General features: G+C 52.4%; 1 protein-coding gene across 1 annotated transcript; it reads left to right on the top strand.

Annotated features, from left to right (window-relative positions):
• The first annotated feature begins 1,702 nt into the window (after positions 1–1,702).
• ASTL (astacin like metalloendopeptidase) lies at positions 1,703–18,601 on the top strand. Its single transcript, XM_011281240.4, has 9 exons — positions 1,703–1,822; positions 2,470–2,595; positions 4,713–4,774; positions 6,091–6,181; positions 7,117–7,234; positions 7,999–8,180; positions 12,303–12,384; positions 12,483–12,637; positions 17,084–18,601. Exons 1-9 carry the CDS (start codon positions 1,771–1,773, stop codon positions 17,482–17,484), a joined length of 1,269 nt encoding a protein of 422 aa, XP_011279542.3. The 5' UTR covers positions 1,703–1,770; the 3' UTR covers positions 17,485–18,601.
• The last annotated feature ends 571 nt before the right edge of the window (positions 18,602–19,172 follow it).

Raw genomic sequence — 19,172 nt, 5'->3', positions numbered from 1 at the left:
GAGAGAGACAGAGCATGAACGGGGGAGGGGCAGAGAGAGAGGGAGACACAGAATCGGAAACAGGATCCAGGCTCCGAGCCATCAGCCCAGAGCCCGACGCGGGGCTCGAACTCACGGACCGTGAGATCGTGACCTGGCTGAAGTCGGACGCTTAACCGACTGCGCCACCCAGGCGCCCCTAACGTTTATTTATTTTTGAGACAGAGAGAGACAGAGCATGAACGAGGGAGGGTCAGAAAGAGGGAGACACAGAATCTGAAACAGGCTCCAGGCTCTGAGCTGTCAGCACAGAGCCCAGCGCGGGGCTCGAACTCACGGACCGCGAGATCATGACCTGAGCCGAAGTCGGCTGCTTAACCGACTGAGCCACCCAGGCGCCCCATCTTTACCATTTTTAAGTGTACGGTAATGTTGAGCGTATTCAAGGTCTCCAGAACTTTCCCACCTTGCAAAGCTGAAAGTCTGTACCCATTAAACAACCACTCCCCATTTTCTCTTTTCCCCCAGGCCCTGGCAGCCACCATTCTTTCTGTCTCTGAACCTGACTGTATACTTCATAAGCGGAATCACACCATATTTTCCCTGCGGTGAATGGCTAATTTTGCTTCGCGTAATGTCCTCACGTCAAACTGTATCTCTCAACTGAGAATCTGTTGCTCTACCCAAGCAGGGCGATTATTATTACGATTATTTTACAAAGCACTCATCCGAAGCGGCTAGCTCATTGCATTTTTACACACATTAATACTGTGTCCGGGCACCAGGGGCAACTGTCTGTTCTCCCTGTGATTCTGACTCCTGTCTTTTGAGAAATGCTGGATTCTAGGCACGGCAGGATGCGGAGAGGCACTTGTGGACGGCGGCTGGTGACCTTGCCTCGTCTCTGTTGCTTCTTTTCACTGGGCACTGGCTGGGGAGGTCCCCAACTCCCTCACCTCCAGGATTTAAATCCAGGTGGGACCCTTGGCCACCAAGCTCTGAGAATGGGCTTCTTCAGAGGCCAAGGAGCAGAGAGGAGGAGGGAGATGGGCAAGGAGCCTTAGTTTCTGGATCTGTGAAATGGGGATAAATGCCAGTCTTGCGAGGCTGTTGTGGGGGATGACAGGGGTAGTGTCCCTGCGAGGGTCCAGGTATGCAAGAGATCCCCCTTTCCACATGGTAGGCTTCTCTGGGGTGCTGGTTACGCCGGGCGTTCAGCGTGTAAACTTTTCCTGATCCCCACGCTTGTGATTGTCTGCTTATAAAAATTAGTGCCCTTTCCTCCTCCCACAGATAGACTGTGGTGCCTCAGGGTCTCAGGCAGCTTTCCCCATGTCCAGGGCGGGGGCAGGACCGGGTCGCCACATATTGGAGGATGAGGTCCACGCCAGGGCGCCCACCTCAGCACCCTTCTGTGGTGTTCCTCTGCCCCCTGGTGGTGGGAGGGGACCTCAGAAGAGGCACACTCCCAAGTGGGACCCTCCCTCCCTGCAGGGCGCTTTGTGCCTGGATTCTTGCCTTCTTCTTGCCCACTTCAGCCAGGCTGGGAAGGGTTGACTAGGGTCCAGAAGGCTCGGCCTGGGCTGGGGGTGGGGAACACACGTAGGGGTGGGTAGGGCTGGGGGTGGGGAACACAGGTGTGGGTAGGGCAGCAGGTGGAGTTGGTTGGGGCAAGGCTGCAGGTGGGGGCTGGAGACGCTGCTATTTAAGCGTGGGAGTGGGGGTGGGAGTGGCTGGCTTGTCCTCATCTGGGAGTCGCCTGCTGCAGGGCCCGCGGGGGGCCACCATAGCATGAATATGGGAGGCCTCTGGCCTTGGGTGCTGGGTCTGGTCTCTTTGCCAGGTAAGTGGGCTGCTAGCCTGCAGAGTGCTGAGTAGAGGCGAGAAGGGTGTGGCCGGAGCCTGCAGGGATCTGAAGGGCGCAGAAAATGGGCTCTCCAGGGATGTTCCCAGAAATCAGTTCCTAGGGGGCACCAAGGGGAGGCATCCTGAAGATCCTGAAAGCAGAGGGCGTGCCTGGCAGGAGGTAGCAGGTGTGGCCCTCAGGCATCCTTGTTTTGCTGGTCATGCCAGGCTTGCTCGATCTGAGTCTGATTTCCAGAGGCCTGGGCTGAGAAGGGAGGCATGGGGCCGGGGCAGCTAGCCCGGGCTCACCCTCAGTGTTAGAGCCTGAGGTCTGGTCCCGCCTCTCTCTTTTGCTTCCTCCCCTATCTCATATACACAGCTATTCAGAGCCTGGGGCTGCTTTTTGGAACCCAGTGTTGGTCCCCTTAAAGAAGCTCCTTCCTCCAAGTTGTCTAGGCCTTGCCATCAGCTTGGACTGAAGGGAGGCCAGGCAGTCTCCCAGGACTACTTTCTAGGGGTCTGCCTTCGCGAAGGGCCTGGCTGTTGTGGTCTGATACTACCCAGCCCCCACCCCCCAGGCCCTGTTGTCCTCTCTCGCTAATGAGGGCACTTCGGGCATCATGGGTATGTGCCCGTCTGGGCCAGGTTTGATCTTAGGAGCACCCTCAGCCTCCAGCTGCTCAGAAGCCTGTGGAACCAGCTTCTCGGAGGGCCTGAACCCCGAGGGGACCCAGACATCCTGGGACAAGGACATCCCTGCGATTAACCAAGGTGAGGGCGCTGTGTCTTCTTGTGGGGTGGAGGGGCTACGAAATTGTCCACGTAGTGTGGTGAAAACCACGCAGAACACGCGGATGAGCAGAACGAGCTGGAACTGTGCCAGCTTACTGGGCTCTGGGTGAGTAGCAGTTCCTCGGTCTATGGGCAACGCTTGAAAAGTCTGTATTTCTGTATCTTTTCCATGAGATCGTTGCTTTTATAAGAAGGGAGGAAAGCCTACGTTTTTAAAAATGGCCCGAGGGGCGCCTGGGTGGCGCAGTCGGTTAAGCGTCTGACTTCAGCCAGGTCACGATCTCGCGGTCTGTGAGTTCGAGCCCCGCGTCGGGCTCTGGGCTGATGGCTCGGAGCCTGTTTCCGATTCTGTGTCTCCCTCTCTCTCTGCCCCTCCCCCGTTCATGCTCTGTCTCTCTCTGTCCCAAAAATAAATAAACGTTGAAAAAAAAAAAAAAAGGCCCGATAAAAGCGTGGGTCTTCAGATGCTCCGGCTGGTGTTAAACTAAGTCATCAGCGGATGTTCGAAAAGATGTCAGCCACCTGGTGCAGGATAGGCTACAGGTGTGAGGGTATGCGCTGGGCTATAGACACAAAGAGGCATGAGGCCCATGGCCTTCCTGTCTGGGGATCCCCGCTGAAGAAAGGGAACGTCTAGGGGCGCCTGGGTGGCTCGGTTGGTTAAGCATCCGACTTCAGCTCAGGTCATGATCTCGTGGTTCGTGAGTTCGAGCCCCGTGTCAGCACGGAGCCTGCCTCAGGTTCTGTGTCTCCCTCTTTCTCTGACTGTCCCCCACTTGTAGTCTGTATGTGTGTGTCTCTCTCAAAAATAAATGAACGTTAAAAAAAAAAAAAAGAATGTATAGATAACCTGGAATGAAGCTGCGGGGGTGGGGGGAATACTGGAATTCGGGTGTTGGAGCCGAAGTGTCGGGGGGACGGGGGGGGGTGACTTTGGAGGGATGGGGATCTCCCGGACGTGGCGGCTACCCTGTGGTCTGAACCGACTTGGAGCCCCGGAGCTACGGAGCCTCAGGGCAGTGCGCGACCTTTTGGTAACTGTGACCGGTCTGGAGGTAGCCAGAACCCATCTGAGGCTTCCCTGGCATTGATTTTGAGCTGCCATGGATACTCTCAGCTCGGGCTGCTGGAGCCCAACTGCTATCCGAGAGGCCCTTTACCGGGAAGCACACCCCAGCCCCAGCTGCCGGGAATGTGGGCCGCTAAGGCCTCGCAGCTGAAGGCCCTCTGCCAGGGATGCTTGGGAAGCCACTCCCTCCCCTGCCCAAGGTGGCCCGCCGTGACTCCTGTGGGCCACGGGTCAGTCCCCTGCCTCAAAGCGGAACAAGTCTGTGGTGCCATTTGGGGTCCAGAGCTCCTGTGGGATCAGACTGGGGCTGCACCCCGGCGGAGTCGGGGTGTTCCCCAGCACCCCTCAGTAAATCGCTTGCAGGTGCCTCCCCAGCCCAGGCTCTGCTTCTAGGGAACCCGGCCTAAGGTACCGCCAGGGTGCCAGACCCTCCTCTAAGATTCCTCACGGGGCTGAGGCAGAAACGGAGGCTGGAGACAGAAGCAGAGACTAGCTGAGATGGGGGAGGCGGGGGGGGGGGGGGGAGGAGCCAGACTCAACTGGATCCAGACTTCCCTCCCTTCTGTGGTGGCGTGAGCTGGAATTTCACTTGTCCCCCCAAGGGTCCTGAATATCCTACCAATCGGTGGGCATTAGAGGGGGGACGAGGTAGGACAGGGGGGTCCAGGGCATGTTCCTAGAGTATGGCCTGTGCTGGAGAGGGGGGTGAAGGAGACAGCTGGAGAAAAAGTCTGCTTCTGATTAGCAGAGAGGTTCAAACGCAGAGGGAGGCGTGTGGGTGGCAGGCGCTCTGGGCCGTGTTTGAACAAGGGAGAGATGTGACTGGGCCGAGGGGCCATATATATTATGTAGAGGGGAGACTCAGAGGGGCTGTGTGACTAGCCTGAGGCCACACAGCCTCGGGGGCCCAGGGAAGCTCCAGCTTCAGAGTCAGAAAGGACAGACTTTGGGGTTGCTTTTGGGGCCTGTCCTTAGAGTCTGGATTCTGCGGGGCATGGGCTCACACACTCCTTCCCTTCCTTCCCAGGGCTCATCCCAGAGGAAACCCCAGAGAGCAGCTTCCTCCTCGAGGGGGACATCCTCCGGCCGGTGAGCAAGCATACACATCAGTGTAAATAACTTCACGATGTTGTTGGAGGCCTTTGAGCCCAGCCTCTGGTGTCATGGGGGTGTGACGTGTGAAGAACCTGTCTCTGTTGCTCGTAGCTTGATAGACCACCCCCCACCCCGCCTCCCTTCTTGCTAAAGTCACAGTGAATGTTCCACAATTAGCCAGACTGAAGGGAAAAGGAGGGAGGGTAACTTCTACAGTGGTAACAGCAATCAGCCTTGGAGGGCTTCCTGAAGGAGGGCATTTGAGTCCCCAAGATCCAGCTTGGTACTGTGCCCAGGGGAGGTGCTCAGAAAGTACTGGAATGAAGGAAGAGATGAGCACAGATCGGCAGAGGGGCTGGTGGGGCTCTAGGGCGGTGGTGGTCGTGCACACCGGGGTGGTGGCCACGGTTTGGGGAGGTAAGGCAGGGACCCCATCCCCGTGGGAGGTGAGGGGTGGAGTCAGAAGGCTGGGTGGGAACTGGGGTGACTTTCCCAGAAGACTGGGTGGGAACTGGGGTGGGAACAGGGAGCCGAGAATGCACGGTGTTCAGGGGAACAGAGCCATGTTTTAGGAGACTAGGAGGCAGAGGTGCCCAGACCAGAACCGCGACCTGGTGACAGCAAGACCCTTCTGGGGTTTGGTGACCGCCCACTGAGGGCACAGCATGAGGCTGGGCTGCAGAGTCAAAGGCTGGGGCTGGGCGGGAGCCCTGGGGGTGGGGTGAGGCCCCTGTTTCCGGTTATTCAGTGAGGCCGGGGTAAGAGCCGAATCCAGCGAAGCCTGTGGTAGCCAGTGGGGCAGGACCTGCTGGGCTTCCGTGAAGCCCGCGCCTCCCAACGGTTTTGGTTGCTGGAAGAGTGGAAAGAGGAGCTCGCTGAGGCCAGGGGTGTTGCCTTAGCATGAGCCCTAACATTCAGGGACGTTCGGCTGACCGCTGTGTTTCTGGAAGGATGGGGCTGCTGGTGGGCCTTTGAGCTCTTTGGAACTAGGCCCCCCTGGGGAGCTGGGATGCCTCGTCCGCCTCGTTGGGAACAAGTAGTTTTGTTTTTCTGTTGGATACAATCGGTAACAAGTTCTGTTGTGTGGAACAAAGGGTGGTGGTGGTCACCACGGCTCACCTAGCAGGCCCCCACATCTCCCACCGCTCCGTCCTGTTTCTGATGTCCTCCTCACCCTCCTGGACCTGTGTCCTGCTTCTCACATCTTTAGGGTTCTTATGGCCTGAGATTTGGCACCATTGGGGGCAAGATGCTAGGCTAGTCCTACCCCAGGACTCCCTAGGGGTCCCTGAAGTGCCCTCTCTCTTCAGAGTCCCTTGCGGCTGTTCTCAACTACCAGCAACAAGTGGCCCAAGAACGGGGAGGTCGTGGAGGTCCCCTTCCTGATCTCCAGCAGATACGGTGAGTAAGCACGCGCTCTGGGTCCTGGGAGCCGTGGGCCTCCCTCCGGCCCCAGCCCCTTCCTCCCCGTGCAGCCTGGGCTCCTCTCTGGGTTTCTTCCCTCTGCCTCTCCTCACGGATACCACCAAAGAGCCTTTCCACAAGAAGCCCTTTTATTCCCGAGAGTCTCCTGAGCTGGGAGGGCCAAAACCCCAGAAGAGCTGATGGGGGGACAGCCAAGGACTATCTGACCCATTTCAAGACCAGTCCATGGGGCGCCTGGGTGGCGCAGTCAGTTAAGCGTCCGACTTCAGCCAGGTCACGATCTCGCGGTCCGTGAGTTCGAGCCCCACGTCAGGCTCTGGGCTGATGGCTCAGAGCCTGGAGCCTGTTTCCGATTCTGTGTCTCCCTCTCTCTCTGTCCCTCCCCCGTTCATGCTCTGTCTCTCTCTGTCCCAAAAATAAATAAACGTTGAAAAAAAAAAATTTAAAGACCAGTCCAGAGGACAGGGACCTACCTAAGGTCACAGAGCTGGGGCCTGTCTGGGACCCAGCTTTCTCTACCTCCTCCCTGAGCCCCAGGCTACCCCCTTTTCTTTCTTAATTTTTATTTTTGAGAAAACATAAATTTATGTTTTGAGAAAACATAAATTTATGCAGGGGAGGGGCAGAGAGAGAGCGAGAGGGGGGAGACAGAATCCGAAGCAGGCTCCAGGCTCTGAGCTGTCGGCACAGAGCCCGACGCAGGGCTCGAACTTGCAAACTGAGAGATCATGACCTGAGCCGAAGTCGGACGCTTAACCGACTGAGCCACCCAGGCACCCCTACCCTTTCCTGACCTTCCATTTTGGAAGAGGGATTTGAAGCTCTGTGCTCACCCTGCAGGCGGACTCCCAACAGGTCACAGGGGCTCTGGGGTCTTGGTGGGAGGTTCATCCGGGGTGTTACCTCCCCAGATAAAGCCAGCCGCGACCTCTTCCTAAAGGCATTTGCTGAGTTTGAACGCTTCACATGCATCAGGTTTGTTGCCTACCAGGGCCAGAGAGACTTCATTTCCATCGTCCCCATGTCTGGGTAAGTACTCCTGGGGGTGTGCGTATCCACGCATAAGCGCGCATGTGCAGGGGGAGTTCCTCGGCTTTCTTCTGCCTTCAGCCTGGCTTTAACTAGGCCATTGTCTAAAACCTATTTGGGGGCCTGTCTCCCAGATCCAAAGCCCCCCCCCCCCCCACCTTGAGTGGTTTGCCCTGTGGGAGTTAGACCTACAAATACCCAAGGCAGAAGGTGGGGAAGGAGGGGAATCAGGTGCTTGATGTCCCTTACAAAACCCTCCTCTGGGGAGACTTCACGGTCTGGTGAATGGCGACAGCTTTCATGGGAGACACCCGGCCTTGGATCTGGGTTTCAGGGTGTAGGAACCACCCAACACCAGGCAAGTGCCTTATCTTGCGAGGCTCTCCTGCCTTCTCTGTGGAAGCAGGGATAACGGCAATACCCATTTCCTAGCTTGTTAGAGACCTAAGATCATGTGTGAAAACTTTGACTTGGGGACCCTGGATGGGGATGCTCATTCAATGAGCCGCTTCCGGTATCTGTGCTCCTATTCATGTCTACATCTTCCTTGTACCTCGGGTTGGTAATGAGTTCCAGTGTACCCATTTCACGGATGCCCAAGTGGTGAAGGGACTTGGGAATTGCAAACCTGGGACTAGAATCCAGGATGGAGACTACCCGTTGACGGTCATTCATCCCAGGACATGGGAGGAGGGGGAAGGGGCCTGGGTCTGCTCTGGATCTCTGGGCTGGTGTCTACCCAGTGTCCTCTCCTGGCCCTGCAGGTGTTTCTCCAGCGTGGGACGCAGTGGAGGGATGCAGGTGGTATCCCTGGCACCTACATGTCTCCAGAAGGGCCCAGGCATTGTCCTGCATGAGCTCATGCACGTACTGGGCTTCTGGCATGAGCACTCACGGGCTGACCGGGACCACTATATCCGTGTCAACTGGAATGAGATCCTTCCAGGTAAGCCAAATCGTGCAGAACCCACGCTGGACCTGGGGGTCTTGGGGCGAGAGGGCAGCAGGCACTGGCCAGGGCCTGAAGAGTTGCCTGCCACTTTAGAAGAGGTTATCCATCTTTCCTATCACCTGCTTGTCCACCATTGGGAAGGTGGGGCTCCTGCTTCTCTTTGAGACCTGGAGGTGGTCCAGCTACTGCTGCTCCGGGCCCCGAGCCTTCCATCCGCCCACCCAGAGTCATGCCTGAGTTAGGGAATCACTATGTTTGTGTCTCATTTTTTTTTTCTCATGAACACAACCTGGTACGTGGGGATGGAGTTGGTGGTATCCTTTGACCCTTGTTCATGGTGCACTCAACTAGCAGTCCTTCATGTGCCGGATGCTGCTGTGTGGGGCGGGGGCAGGGCTTGTGTGCCCGCTGCAGGGGCTGAGCCGAGACCGAAGGCCTGGAAGAAGTGGACTGTGTGTGCCAAGTCCCAGATGCAGGAGGCTCTGACCTTGTGAGATGGGCACCAATGGGCCTGTGGGACAGAGGAAGCACAGGGGGGCCGTGTCCTGACAGGTGGCAGGGGCAAAGCCAAGGCTGGTCTGGGAGTGGGCCACTGTGTCGGATGCTGGTGAGCAGGAGCTGTGTGCTGGCCATGGTGCTGAGTGCTGGGCATCCAACCCCAGTAATGGTGGGATCCCACCCTTGTTGGGGGGACAGCCTGACTCAGGGAACGAGAAGAGTAGAGACAATCCCTTCATGAAAGAGGGAAGCAGAGGAGATACATGATAAGGGGTTTGGTCTAGAGGAATGGGTATAAAAGGGGAAGGGTTCAAAGGCTTCCTGTAAGTGGAGAACTTGTGGCATGAGCACTTCTGCTGTTGTGGAGGGAACCAGGTGAAGTAGGCAGGGGGCTGCTGCTCAAGAGATCCGCATTCACGGAGCCCCAGAGAAAGGGTGTTCTGGGGGAGACTTGGGTAGCACCTGATAGTGAGAGGAGGGATGAAGCTTGAGATCAGAGCTTAGTCTAAGGAAGGGGGTGATGATAGTGACTGTACCCTGAAAACAGAGACTATAATCCTTCCAAGGGCTCATGGAATACTTGTGAAAACTTACCATATGATAGAAAAATATCAAATTTGAAAAAGTTAATTCAAGTGTTTTGTTGGTGATGTAAAATGCAAAGTAGAAAATAACAAATCAAAACTGAAAACTTCTTATACTTGGAAGTTCAAGTCTAAAAAAACAACAATAATCCTCTCTTTTAGTTCCAAGGTTAAATTGCAGGAGTTCTTTAAAAAAAAAATCGTAACACACTAGAACTAATCATTCACAGCTAAAGCAATGTTCAGGGAAATTGTGTAGACTTAAATTCTTACCAATAAAAATAGAAAAAATTTTTTTAAAAAAATTAAGCATTTAAATCCAATTTAAAAAATAAAGGAAAGCAGGAGGGAATGAAATTAAAGACAGAAGTTAATGAATTAGAAAACCAACGACACTCAAACTCAACAGTGGTTTTCTTAACCATAAAACAGGTTAAAACACCAGGTACTCTAGTGGGAAAAAATTGTTTAAGAATGAAGAGAAATGAGGGGTGCCTGGGTAGCTCAGTCAGTTGAGCATTCGACTCTTGATTTCAGCTCAGGTCATGATCCTAGGGTGGTAAGATTGTGCCCCATATAGGACTCCGTGCTGAGCGTGGAGCCTGGTTAAGATTCCCCTCTCGCCCCCCTCTCGCCCCCCCCCCCAATTAATAAAAAAAAATTCTAAAGGATGAAGAAAAATGAGAATACATTTGTATTAGTTGATATGTGTAGAAAAAACTAAGATATACAAACTAATAACTGTAATTGGGGGTGGGGAGCTGGGAACTTGGAAGGAAGATAGAGGGGGAGGTTTATCACATAGCTCAACATTTTTTTTTTGACTTTTATTTTTTTAATCCATTTTATTTTTTTATAATTTACATCCAAGTTTAGTTAGCACATGGTGCAAAAATGATTTCAGGAGTAGATTCTTTAGTGGCCTTTACCCATTTAGCCCATCCCCCCTCCCAAAACCCCTCCAGCAACCCTCAGTTTGTTCTCCATATTTATGAGTCTCTTCTGTGTTGTCCCCCTCCTTCTTTTTATATTTTTGCTTCCCTTCCCTTATGTCCATCTGTTTTGTATCTTAGAGTCCTCATATGAGTGAAGTATTATGATATTTGTCTTTCTCTGACTAATTTCACTTAGCATAATACCCTCCAGTTCCATTCATGTAGCTGCAAATGTCAAGATTTCCTTCTTTGTGATTGCTGAGTAATACTCCATTGTATATATACACCACATCTTTATCCATTCATCCATCGATGGACATCTGGGCTCTTTCTATACTTTGGCTATTGTTGATAGTGCTGCTATAGACACTGGGGTGCATATGTCCCTTCGAAACAGCACACCTGTATCCCTTGGATAAATACCTAGTAGTGCAATTGCTGGGTCGTAGGGTAGTTCTTTTTAATTTTTTGAGGAATCACCATAGTGTTTTCCAGAGTGGCTGCATCAGCTTGCATTCCCACCAACAATGCAAAAGAGATCCTCTTTCTCTGCATCCTCGCCAACATCTGTTGTCACCCGAGTCGTTAATGTTAGCCATTCTCACAGGTGTGAAGTGGTATCTCATTGGGGTTTTGATTTGTATTTCCCTGATGAGGAGTGATGTTGAGCATTTTTTCATGTGTCGAACATCTGGATGTCTTCTTTGGAGAAGTGTCTATTCATGTCTTTTGCCCATTTCTTCACTGGATCATCTGTTTTTGGGGGTGTTTGATAAGTTCTCTGTAGATTTTTGGATACTAACCCTTTATCTGATATGTCGTTTGCAAATATGTTCTACCATTCCATTAGTTACCTTTTAGTTTTGCTGATTGTTTCCTTTGCTGTGCAGAAGCTTTTTATTTTGACAAGGTCCCAATAGTTCATTTTTGTTTGTTTCCCTTGCCTCCGGAGACGTGTTGAGTAAGAAGTTGCTGCGGCTGAGGTCAAAGGGGGTTTTGCCTGCTTTCTCCTCGAGGATTTTGATGGCTTCCTGTCTTACATTGAGGCCTTTCATCCATTTTCAGTTTATTTTTGTGTATGGTGTAAGAAAGTGGTTCAGGTTCATTCTTCTGCACGTCGCTGTCCAGTTTTCCCAGCACCACTTGCTGAAGAGACGGTCTTCATTCCGTTAGATATTCTTTCCTGCTTTGTCAAAGATGAGTTGGCCATATGTTTGTGGGTGCATTTCTGGGTTCTCTCTTCTGTTCCATTGATCTGAGTATCTGTTTTTGTGTCACTTTTGTTTTTTTGACTTTTAAACCAGATGAATATATTTCCAGTTCAAAACTGTTTAATATCTTAAGGGTTTTTAAAAGGAAGAGGTAAGTGTACTCTAGAGGCTGGTATGGCAGGTTGTGGAAGAGGCTGGAGGGGCCTGGGGGGTGTTGGGAGAGCAAATACCCAGGGTATGGCTGTTTTTTCAGAGGCTCACTGTGAAGGGCAGGACAGCGGCTGGGGGAGGGAATCTTGTCCCTCTCGGGCCTGGGGGACCCAACTGATGGGGGAAATGGTGCTCTAGCCAGTGGGGGAGTGTTTCACTTGAACCTGGGGGATGGGTGCTGCTAGCCTGAGGCAGGAAGAACGAGGTGACCTGCTGGGGAGTGGAAGCCCAACAGCAGGTGAGGGGCGAGCGGGTCTCTAAAGCTGGGTTGAAGGGTAGGTACTCTATCTCGCGGGTAGGGAGCGTCAGAGACCCTGCGTAGCATTTGACTTAGCGGAAGCTGTTCTGTAAAGGTAGATGCACACTGGTGAGCTTGACAGGGGACAGAAGCAGAGTGAGCTCTAGGAAGCTGTGAGGTCCCTGTGCTTCCACATCAGCTAGTGCTGGTCTGGACCCATCGCGGGGAGGACAGGAGTTGGCAGTGAAAGCACCAAGGAGATGGGGACCAGGGACTGGTTGGTACTGGGAGGGGGGCACATCTGGCTGTAGTATTAGATCTGTCAGCTCAGGTAGGGGACAAGTACCTCGAAGGCCGCTATCACCCCACCCCTCCCTTCCCTTCCCTGCCTTCTTCCCTTATCATCAAGTTTTGTTGGTTTTGGCTTCTGTTTTTCCCAGGCTTTGAAATCAACTTCATCAAATCTCGGAGCAGCAACATGCTGGTGCCCTATGACTACTCATCAGTGATGCACTATGGGAGGTGAGGACCCCCTTTCCTTTTCTACGTTCCTTCCTTCTACACTGCCCAGCCAGCCCCCGCTGTGATCTGGATTCAGGTCCCCACCTACTGGGTTTCAGGCTTGCCTTCAGCCGGCGTGGACTGCCCACCATCACACCGCTCTGGGCTCCCAGTGTCCACATTGGCCAGCGATGGAACCTGAGCACCTCGGACATCACACGGGTCCTCAGGCTTTATGACTGCAGCCCAAGTGGCCAAAGTCCCCGTGGGAGAGGTGAGTGACTTGAGAAATTGGAAGGATCCTATATTGAGGTGGTGTCAATGAGGGTGAAGTGGGGGACTGAGGCTGCAGGACAAAATCACTGGGGTTACCACAAGACATGTAAAACAAAATATGTGAAAATGATCACGTAGGATTAAGAACCCTTAGGAATAGAGGTCCCTTTCTTAACCCTAACATGAGTATCTTCCAAAAACCCAGAGCAAAAATCATTTTTAATGTTAAAGCACTAAACTCAGGACCAAAACAAGTTTTTTTCACTGTTGTCCCATCTATTCAATACTGTAGTGAAGGACTTAGCCATTGTAGTATGGCAAGAAAAAAAAATTAAAAATCTGAGTATTGGGAAGGAGGCAAAACTGTCACTATTCACAGACGATGATTATCTACATTGAAAGCAACCAAACCTATTAAATTATTGGAAGCAAAAGGATGTTAAAAGATAGATGTATAGAAACAGAATTTTTTTTTTAATGTTTATTTTTGAGACGGTGAGTGCAAGTGGGGGAGGGACAGAGAGAGAGGGAGACACAGAATCCGAAGCAGGCTCCAGGCTCTGAGCTGTCAGCACAGAGCCTGATGTGGGGCTTGAACTCACGAACCGTGAGATCATGACCTGAGTCGAAGTTGGACGCTTACCTGACTGAGCCCCCCAGGCTCTTAAATGAGACACAAAGCAAGCCATAAAACTGCAAAGATTCATAAATCCAACTACATTAGTAACTACTCTAATATACTATATAACTACTACTTCTGTAATGACCTAATAACTACTTATCAAGACAAAGTGAAAATACAAGTTATAAATCAGAACTCTTGCAACTCATAACTATCTAAAATACATGATATATATTACATATTAATATATAATAATATAGATAAACACATGCTGAGCAAAATACAAAGCAGGAAAAAGGGCAAGAGACCTAACGGGGGAAAAAAAACATGGGAAATAAACACAAGACCATCAACCTTATTCATAACTGAGGAAATGGCAAGCGAAGACCACAATGTTACCACTTTTTTACCCCTTAAATTGGCAGAAATCTAAAAACTTGATAATACCCGATACTAGTAAGAAAATGGAGTAATGTCCTGTCCACACCCTGTGGACAGGAGTATAAATTGCTACAGCCGCTTTGGTAAACAGTTTGACTTCTTTTTTTTAATTCTTTTTTTTATTTTTTAGAGGGTTTAATTGACTTGGCCAATGTCCCATAACCAGTAAGTGGCACGTGAGCACCCCCCGAGGTAACCATGGCTCTACGCTCTCTCTAGGGTTGCCTAGTCTGGAAATTTTACGTAAATGAAATTATAGGATACGTGATCTTTTGTGACTGGCTTCTTTTACTTCATGTTTTCAAAGCTCATCCATATTGCAACCTATAGAAGCACTTCATTATTGTCAAATGATACTCCAACTTGGATGGATGAGCTACGTTTTGTCCATTCATCAGTTGAAGGACGTTTGGGTTACTTCAACTTTCTGGCCTTTATGATTCACGTTACCACGAATGTTTGTTTACAGGAACTTATGTGAACCTATGTCTTTTTCTTTGGATATATGCTTACGAGTAGATGGCTGGGTCCTAGGGTAACTCCAGATTGAATTGCTAAATTGTTTTCCGAATTGGTTGTATCATTTTTCACTCTCACAAGCAGCGTACGAAGGTTCCAACTTCTCCATGCCCTTGCCAACACTAGCTATTATCTATCCTTTTATTTCTATCCTCGGTACGAAATGGCAGCTCATTGGCATTTTGATTTGCACTGCATACAGATGATTGGCCATCTGTATATCTTCAAAGAAGTGGGTTTTGATCCTTCTACCTGTTTTTCATTTGAGTTATCTTTCTATTGCTGAGTTGAAAGTGTTCTTTGTGCATTCTAGATACATGTCCCTTATCAGACCTATAATTTGCAAATATTTTCTCACATTCTCTAGGTTGATGGTGTCCTTTGAATGCAAACATTTTTAATTTTGATGGGGTCCGATTTACCTGTTCTTTTACTGTGGTTTTGGTGCCCTGAGTAGTCTTTGCCTAAGCCAAGTTCATGAAGATTTAATCCTAAATCTTTTGCATGTGACTTTTGCTACCCAGTTCTAGCACTACTTTTTTTGTCATTTATTTTTTAGAGAGCATGCACAAGTCGGTTGCGGGGGGGGGGGGGAAGAGGGAGACAGAAGTAGGCTCTGTGCTGAGAATGGAGAGTCCAATGTGGGACTCAAACTCACAAATCATGAGATCATGACCTGAGCTGAAGTTGGATGCTTAACCAACTGAGCCACCCAGGTGCCCCTCTAGCACCATTTCTTAGACTATTATTTCCCATACATAATATCAAATATTACATACTTTTTGAAGTTGATAAGTATAGATAATGTGGCAAGAGCTTTGTGGGTAACTATTGTTGAGGTTGGACTATTAGGAGAAATGAAATTGGGAAGTGGCTGGAAGGGGCTGTAGGTCTAGGGAAGGTTTACCATGATGGTAGACATTCAAGCATGCTTGGATGCTGAAATAACCCAATGGAGAAAGAGAAAGAGAAAGGTTGGATTCAGAGGGCAGAAGGATGCATATCTAGAACATTTGGGTAGGAGATGCCCTTGGTGGATAGGTCTCCAAGGATATGTCTGAGCTTCGTTGGTCCTAATGAGAAGGAAGACAGGTGCAGACCTAAATTTGCATGTGGGTCTTGAGGTGCAGATTCATGCACTTCTGAGGGCTTTGGTCACAGAGAATGACCTGAAGTCACCAGCCTCGAGGCTGGGGAGAAGGGGATGGATGTGAAGGGAAAGGGTGTGATGTTGCCGACTGGGCTGCGGTAGAAGAAACCAGCTAGAGATACCCTGCAGGGCTGTGGGTGGTGCTGGGGCAGCCAGGTGGAGGCATGGCATAGGTTGGTGACTTGGTTCTCCAGGACTGGGGTTTTGTGGGCAGGTGTGACAGAGGGGACGGTGCTCGAGGCATAATTGCGGTGAAGCGTGTGGAGCCCAAGTCAGATGAGGAGAACGGTCTGGAAGTGAGGAGCTTGTAAGCAGGAAGACCTCGGAGTCCCTGCGCTCGAGGGGCTAGATCGTTGTGATATTTAAACAAGCGAGCTGGAAATATAGGCGTGGGCTGCCAGGAACCGAGACTTCTGCAGTAGTGGTTTCTGGTACTGACCAGGTCTGGTGGGGAGCAGGGAATGAACTGTGAGATCAATGGGACCAGAGGGGAGAAGAGTCGCCATTTGAAGCCGATCAGCTCTGATTTGGTCAGTATCTGGTTTTTTTTTTTTTTTTAATTTTTTTTTTAACATTTATTTATTTTTGAGAGACTGAGCATGGGCAGAGGAGGGGCAGAGAGAGAAGGAGACACAGAATCTGAAGCAGGCTGCAGCCTCTGAGCAAGCTGTCAGCACAGAGCCTGATGCGGGGCTCGAACCCACAGACTGTGAGATCATGACCTGGGCTGAGGTCGGATGCTCAACCGACTGAGCCACGCAGGCGCCCCCTGCGCCCCCCCCCCCCCCCCCCCCCCCGGTCAGGGTCTGTTGATGGAAGGGTAGGCTCATCATGAAGCCTTCAGCGCCTGGGCAGGGGTGATGGGTGAGAGGCAGCACTGAGAGGGGGGAGGGGCCTGGCCGGATAACTTGGGCTTAAGATGAAGAGGTTTACAAAGCAGTGGGTGGCAGTGGTGGTCCAGGAGAGGCAGGGAAGAGCAAGGAGGGCCTGTCTCACTAAGGACATGGGCCCGACAGGGCTCAGTAATGTCCTCCTGATGCTCTGGGTTTGGCAGGTGGTTGCAAATGCAGGAAAAGTTCTGTAGGAGGCTTCAGACATGGGGTGGTGAGAGCAGGGTGTCCCTCAGTACAGAGGACCCCAGGAGGTGTCGGAATGGCGAGGGCTGCAGTGCTTTCCGCCCTCAGCTATCTGGTGGCTTGACCATCAGCAGCTCGGGGGTATGAGTGGGAGACCATGGAAGAGAGCCCGAGGGCCTTTGTGGTGGTGACTGAGGAGTTCTGTGGTCCTTGTCTTTTTTTTTTTTTTAATTTTTTTTTCAACGTTTTTATTTATTTTGGGGACAGAGAGACAGAGCATGAACGGGGGAGGGGCAGAGAGAGAGGGAGACACAGAATCGGAAACAGCCTCCAGGCTCCGAGCCATCAGCCCAGAGCCTGACGCGGGGCTCGAACTCACGGACCGCGAGATCGTGACCTGGCTGAAGTCGGGCGCTTAACCGACTGCGCCACCCAGGCGCCCCTGTGGTCCTTGTCTTTAAGTGTGGGTTGAGAATTTGGGTCTTGAAAGCGTTAAGCAGGGGCGAGGCAGGTTATCTCCGATGAGCTGAGCTATCCGTATGAACGAAACTGAAGGTCACTCTGGCTCTCTACAGCTGGGCCACACGTTTTCCTGCTGTGTTTCCGGGCCGTAACCTCCTGTCTTTCCTGCTTCAGGGTTCCAGCCCCACAGCGATGGTAGGAGCCCTACTCCTGCCTCTAGACCATACCTGCAGCAGCTTCTGAAGGCATTGTCGGCAGAATCTGGGCGCCCCGACCCCAGTGGCTCCAAGGCTAGAGCCCAGCGCATTGTTGCAGGGCCTGGAGAGAGCCCATGTAGCTGGAAGCTCCCTGCGCTGAGAAAGTTGGGTGTGGGGGCCTCTGCAAGGCTGCTTCAGACCCCAGCTTCCTCCCTAAACTCCAGGCCTGGAGCAGACGTTCCTGGTTTGGCTCTAGAGAGCTCCTGGCTGGCCCAAGTGCCCTCTGTACCACTCACTGCTTCTCCGGAAGCAGAAGACCAGCCAGGACCCATCCAGGAGGCTTTAGGGAGCAGCTCTCCCAGGAGCACATGTACCTGAAAGTCCTTTCAGGGGGATGTGCAGAAGTCAAGCCTGTGGCTTCTGTCCCCAAGTGCGAAGGGCATCTCCGTCTAGAGTAGCCCCTGGCCCCCTCCGGGCAGTACCCTGTCTTCCAGCCCCAATCTGGCTACCCTGTGTGAGGCCTGGGACTCTCCCTCTGCCCCTTTCTTCTCCATATGTTCTCCTAAGGGCTTCTAGGGACTAGAGGCTTCTAAGGGACTTCTAGGTTGATCCGGGGAAGGCAGGCCAGTCAAGAGCTGCCTGGTTCTGCCTGCTTTCAACTTCTGCCCCAGTCCTGGAGGCTGCTGGGAAGGGGAGGTGACATTCTCTAGGGCTCCAGGGCCAGGGGTCTGGAAAGGGGGGCAGAGGCAGGTTCCAGCCCTGAAGTCCCCTGGGAATCATTCTGTAGGTGAGTCACAGCCTTCCCAGCATGCTAAGGTACTGCCTCTGTCTCTCCCTTGGGCCAGGACTTGCAGGGGAGCCCATGGCTCGTGGGAGAAGTCTCCCATCCCTGATGTCTGGGTGCTAGGAGTGTTGTCCTGCGGCTGTAACCTGCAGCCCTATTCCCCAGGAGGCTTTCAGCTTGCTCCCCTGCAGTGCAGGAAGGTTCTAGAGGCAGGGATGCCACTCCATGGGGCGACGAGGAAGGGTTGGAGGCACCCTCTAACACTGCACAATGGGGAAACTCAGCAAGAATGTGAGGCCCCTGAACATAGGACTCAAAGCTCCTTCCCAGCCTGCTCTGCTTTCCAAGAACCCTTCCCTTCCACACAGGGACTTGGCCAGAGGAGGCCCTGGAAGGTGTGAAGGGGCTGTAGGGGAGGGGGCTCGTCACTTGCTTATCTTCCTTCAGCAAAGCCCTATTCCTGGCTCCTGCTTCCTGCTTCCTGTGTGAGGGCTGTTCCAGGAATGAATAAGGTCTCCACATGGGCTGACAGGCCAGGAGCACCCCCCCCCCCACCCCCAGAGCTGGAGTGGCACCATACTTATGAACTGTCAGAAGCCCCAGGAAGCCCTGCCTGGAGGGAAGTAGGGGCCTATGCCCTGGCCTCGTGGGGCCAAGTTCCTCACCGGTTTTGGGGGAAGGCAAAAATAAAATTGGGTACTTGCTCCAAGAGCTAGGTACTGGGCTGTGCCTGAGTGCATTTAACCTTGCCGACTGACCTGGGAGGGGCCCTCAGGTGGTTACGCCCACTTTCCTGGGGTGGAGAGCGGGGAAGCAGAGGGTCAGCAGCGCAGGGCTGAGGCTTGCTGTGCCGAGTAGGGGTAGGGGTAGGGGTAGGGGGGCATCCTTGCAGGAGCCTGGAGCCTCTGCCCTCAGTCTCTCTTGGGTTTCAGTCTTGAGTTCAAGGGATTTTCTCAGACTGAACAGGGGCCCGGTCTCAGGGATTAGCCTTAGGGAAGGACCGTCGGGTGGGGGAAACGCTGTCCCTCTGCTTGCCCCCCCCAGACACGAGGGGAGGACTGTCTGAGTTTAAAGTGGGTGACGTGCTCCTCGCAGGGTGACAGCTCCCCTGGGAGATTCCCAAGCAAAGATCGAGGGTGTCAGAGAAATGAGTGTGGCCGTCTTAGCATCTCTGGGTCTAAGTAGTGGAGCCAGGCCTCTGGTTCTGGGCTGGGGGTTCTCGGTGGTCACCCTACGTCAGAGCAGGCGAAGTGCTTGGTGACCATGAGGAGGCCCTCCCCGT

Source organism: Felis catus, chromosome A3 (assembly GCF_018350175.1).
Source record: "Felis catus isolate Fca126 chromosome A3, F.catus_Fca126_mat1.0, whole genome shotgun sequence".
Taxonomy (NCBI): Eukaryota; Metazoa; Chordata; class Mammalia; order Carnivora; family Felidae; genus Felis; species Felis catus.
Note: the sequence above shows the minus strand (reverse complement) of the source record. Positions and strands in the feature narration are given on the sequence as shown.